The sequence below is a fragment of the Nanorana parkeri genome, unplaced genomic scaffold (genome assembly GCF_000935625.1).
Source record: "Nanorana parkeri isolate BGI_ZX_2015 unplaced genomic scaffold, ASM93562v1 scaffold2145, whole genome shotgun sequence".
Taxonomy (NCBI): Eukaryota; Metazoa; Chordata; class Amphibia; order Anura; family Dicroglossidae; genus Nanorana; species Nanorana parkeri.
Genome location: NW_017308413.1, coordinates 14,211 through 19,111, shown reverse-complemented (window position 1 = coordinate 19,111; position 4,901 = coordinate 14,211). Strand labels below are relative to the sequence as shown.

Below are 4,901 nucleotides of genomic sequence, written 5' to 3'. Positions count from 1 at the left end.
TGGGGGGGGGGGGGGGAACGATGTGTATTGTAGTTCATTCCGGTGTATTAATTTCCCCCCTTTTTTGTTTCCCCCCCTCGTAGGGACACGTCGGGACAAGGAAGATTTTGCACTATTTTTCGTTCTTATTCCAGAGGAGCTCAGGTGAGGACGCGGCGTAAAACTGGGGGGGCGGGGCAACTCCGGCTGTTGTGGAACTACAAGTCCCACGAGGCATTGCAAGACTGACAGTGACTGGGCGTGACTCCCAGAGGCAGAGGCATGCTGGGATTTGTAGTTGAAGAACAGCTGGAGGGCCGGAGTTGCCCCCCCCCCCCCCCCCCCCTACTAACCCCCTAAACCTTGGTTTTTTTCCCCCCTGTACTAACCCTCTAAGTCTTGGCTGTCTATAGTAAGTGGTCAGTGTCACCGAGCTTGTTGGTCCGGCGCAGGGGGGGTGTTCCTGGCGGTCTGCACGCGGCTGATAAGCTCCGGGGACAGGAGAGACGTCGCCGTGGTGATTTACGGCCTTTTGTATAAACAATTTCCTTCCCCCGACTCTCCGCACAGGAATTTGGCACAGGAATTTGGCAGCGGAACGTTCTCCTGCCGAAAACACACCGCTGCAAAAGTATTCACCCCCTCCCCGTCCAATGGAATCACAGCGACGGCAAGAGAACGACCTCGGCACCCAAATTCGCCGCACAATCCCCGTCGCCGACATCCGCGCGGTACGAGGGCCGGCCTGGTGGGTGCAGAGATTCGGTGATTGTAACCCGCGTGGTGATCAGGACGTTGCCATGGAGATATTCTGATACTTTGTAACCGCGACGTCGAGGAGAATGCGGCCACTTCCTGTCTATGTGACTCCGGCGATGGCTGCACGGCATTGATCAGGGCGGGTTTCCTGATGGTGACAACAGTGGACCGCGTCTCTGCAATGTGTGCTGAGACGGCCACTTGTAGTCTCTCTTCCATGTGACAGGGTGACAACACAGGAGAGCAATTGGTGGACACAGCGTTGGCACCCTATAACAGGAAGTGTCTGAACAAGGACAGAGCGTTGTCGCCCTATAACAGGAATTGTCCTGTAATACTTCCTGTTATAGGGTGACAATGCTCTGTCCTTGTTCAGACACTTCCTGTTATAGGGTGACAATGCTCTGTCCTTGTTCAGACACTTCCTGTTATAAGGTGACAATGCTCTGTCCGTCCTTGTTCAGGCACTTCCTGTTATAGGGTGACAACGCTCTGTCCTTGTTCAGACACTTCCTGTTATAGGGTGATATTGTTCTGTCCTTGTTCAGACACTTCCTGTTATAGGGTGATATTGTTCTGTCCTTGTTCAGGCACTTCCTGTTATAGGGTGACAACGCTCTGTCCTTGTTCAGGCACTTCCTGTTATAGGGTGACAACGCTCTGTTTCTGTATCCTAGTTGTGCTCGTCTTTCGGCGCAGTGAGGCCGGATTGTTCTGCGCTGTCAATAAGAGCAATACTCTGCAGATTAAAGGGAACCTGTCACTAATGAAACCTGCAGCAGACTGATGACTGGGGGAGGGGAGACCGAGGAAATGCTTCCCTCGGTCTTTGTAGCATGGGGTGGGGGGGGGAGGGGGCGGGGCGTTGTAGCGTCTCCATAGCGATGTAGAAGAATCCTGTTTCCTGACGACGAATGAACGGTTGTCGTCATATAATGATGGAATTTCTTCTTTCAGGGCGTGATTCTGGTCTATGACATCACCAATCGCTGGTCGTTCGATGGGATTGATCGGTGGATAAAGGAGATCGATGAGGTACGTCCGGCGCTCTTACACACACGTGAGCCGGGAGGACGTGACGGGGAAATCTGATCGGTTGCTATGGGCAACGAAAACGTTGCCGCCTTTAGATACTTAGAGGCCCCGCCTCCTTCCACCATGTATGCGATGGAAGTGGACTGCGTAGATTGCAGTCGGGTTCTCCTCACTTCCTGTCCCTGTGACATCTTGTGTGTCAGGGTGTCACATGGGAACAGGAAGTGAGAAGGAATCGCCAAAATGGGGACACAGTAGGAAATGTTAATCAGTTTCTTTCCAAAGCTATTCAGGTTGTATGGGGGCCCCATGATTTCTAATGGTGTCCCCGCGAGTGACAATTCCATTTCCAGTGCAGTGTCTTTGTAAATCTCCCCCGGCGCTGCGATTCCCGGGCGGGCCCCCGCTCTCAGGTTGATGAAACACCGGGAGCCCAGCAGGTCGGAGTCTTTCTTTCTGGCAAGAGACGCTCGGCACCCAGCCAGCTGATTAACCCGGAGACTCCTCCCATCACATCGGACGGGGGCCGCCTCTTCCCAGCAGTCTGTAGCGGGCCGAGCTGTCCAGCAGCAGCGACACTTACAGAGGTTGGGACACATCACATGACCCGGGGGAGGGGGCGGGGCTTACATCCGTCCGCTGTTATTTATATGCTTTTAAAGAAAGAGAAATCTGTTATCTGGATCTGAAGTCCATTTAAAGCTACAAGACCTCCCTGTGCACGGGGTGACAACGCTGCTCTGACGTTTTACTGCGGCACAAACCACGTTGTCACCGTGCTGAGGGAAGTGGAGTAGTCACGGATCAGCGGGGAAAGATACAATGTTACTGACTCAGAATAACAACATCTGCCGTGTGACGGGTGCAGAGTTCCACTTCTAGGGTTCCTTCGCACCCGCCCACGCACATTATGTACCGTATAACGCACGTGCAGTGGTGTGCGGGAAGGTGCGACGCGTTAACCTTTTTTTCCCCTTAACTTTATCGAATGTCACAAAATGACATTTTGTTTAGCTCTACGCATGGCGGCGCGGTTGTTTTTCTATGCGCCGCGCTCACGCCAAGAGCCCCCGATGTGTTCCGTGAACGCACGGCGAACGTTGAAAGTGCCAAACGCGTTTTCGGTGCCATTACTAATCACCCCAAATGCATCCAGGAATACGGGACGCATGCTGCGGAAGTTGCTACGAGCGCTACCTTCCCGCGTTTGTTGGGCGTCCAGGAACACATCGAAATCAATGGGGATGCGCAGGAAACAAACGCCTGGGAACGCACCTTACCGCCGTGGTGTGAACGGGACCTTTACACCGCGCAATGCGTAGCGTGTCACCGCACCACAGAGCGTCACAGTGCGCCGCCGTGCGTAGAGATGAATGATCGTTGTGTGACATTGTAACAGCTGGTGGGAGCAAGCCTTAAAGGGGCAGCACAGTAGCGAGTCTGTGGTGAATCTGTGGTGAGTCTGTGGTGAATCCGTAGCGAGTCTGTGGTGAGTCTGGTGAATCCGTAGCGAGTCTGTGGTGAGTCTGGTGAATCCGTAGTGAGTCTGGTGAATCCGTAGTGATGTCTGTGGTGAATCCGTAGCGAGTCTGTGGTGAATCCGTAGCGAGTCTGTGGTGAATCCGTAGCGAGTCTGTGGTGAATCCATGGTGAGTCTGGTGAATCCGTAGTGAGTCTGTGGTGAATCCGTAGCGAGTCTGTGGTGAATCCATGGTGAGTCTGGTGAATCCGTAGCGAGTCTGTGGTGAATCCGTAGCGAGTCTGTGGTGAGTCTGGTGAATCCGTAGTGAGTCTCTGGTGAATCCGTGGTGAGTCTGGTGAATCCGTAGTGAGTCTGTGGTGAATCCATGGTGAGTCTGGTGAATCCGTAGTGAGTCTGTGGTGAATCCGTAGTGAGTCTGTGGTGAGTCTGGTGAATCCGTAGTGAGTCTGTGGTGAATCCTTAGTGATGTCTGTGGTGAATCCGTAGCGAGTCTGTGGTGAATCCGTAGCGAGTCTGTAGTGAATGTGGCGAGTCCGGTGAATCCGTAGCCGCTCTGCACGGTGACACATTTGGTTGTTACATTCGCATTGCTGCCATATAATGAGCCGTGTGTCGTCTCTTCCCAGCATGCTCCGGGGGTGCCGAAGATCCTGGTGGGGAACCGGCTGCACTTGGCCTTCAAGCGTCAGGTGTCCACAGACCAGGCGCAGAATTACGCCGAACGCCTCGGAATGACCTTCTTCGAGGTCAGCCCGCTCTGCAACTTCAACATCACCGAGTCCTTCACCGAGCTGGCACGGATAGTGTTAATGCGGCACGGGATGGACCGCCTCTGGAGGCCGAACAAGGGTACGCTGCAATTCGGGGGAGGGGGGGCTCGTAAGACCCACTGCAGGTGATCGGCTGCACGGCGGTGTATTGTCCGCGGTCCATTCTTCAGAACAAAGGATGTTTATCACGTGTCTCCCACGACGCGGTATTTGCGCCACGTGTCACGGCGCTGGGTGACCATGTGAACACTGACAGTAGTCATTCAGGCGGTATGGAATGCGGGTGAGTGACTGCGGCAGCTCCCTACTGCCACCTGCAGGTCAGACGCTCAACCGCATCCCCACCGGAGCAACCTTCCCATTCAGCGAAGGACACAGCGGAGAGCTTTTGATCTCGACCATCGGGTTATAGCGCCACCTTCAGGAGTAGGACACTAGCCATAAAATAATCACACATCGAGACTCCACCCCTAGAGGGGGGCGTACCTCCGAGCCGTCTCCTCCTGAAGGTGACGGTATAACCCGATGGACAAGATCTGAAGACCTTCAATGAACGCGGAGAAAAGGAATTTATGGTGCGTACGAAAAAAAAAAATTTTTTTTTTTTTTGGGCGCACGCGTTAAAATCCGACTTATTGTCTAGAAAATTACTTAAAACCCCCAAAATTTCAGACTTTTATTATACTTTTTGAGGTTTTTTTTTATTATATTACTATCACAGGGGGGGCTATGTCATGTCATAGGGCAGGTGACGGGTTCTCTTTATTGAGACGTCAGGGGTCTATTGGACCCTCCTTCCCTCTGCTCGTGCTCAATCCAGATTTTGTCAAACCCGAACCTGGAAGTGCTCAAAGCTGAACACTTTCAGGTTCACC

General features: G+C 53.2%; 1 protein-coding gene across 2 annotated transcripts in view; it reads left to right on the top strand.

The window, feature by feature from the left end:
• Positions 1-4,901, top strand: part of LOC108800854 (ras-related protein Rab-40B) — a 46,007-nt gene that overhangs the window by 39,836 nt on the left and 1,270 nt on the right. Inside the window, exons 3-5 of one of the 2 annotated variants that reach the window (XM_018572837.1) lie at positions 84-144; positions 1,696-1,773; positions 3,940-4,105. In XM_018572837.1, coding sequence (XP_018428339.1) covers positions 84-144; positions 1,696-1,773; positions 3,940-4,105 — 305 coding nt within the window. Of the gene's footprint in view, positions 1-83; positions 145-1,695; positions 1,774-3,882; positions 4,106-4,901 lie in introns of both variants that reach the window. The other variant, XM_018572836.1, reaches the window with a different exon arrangement.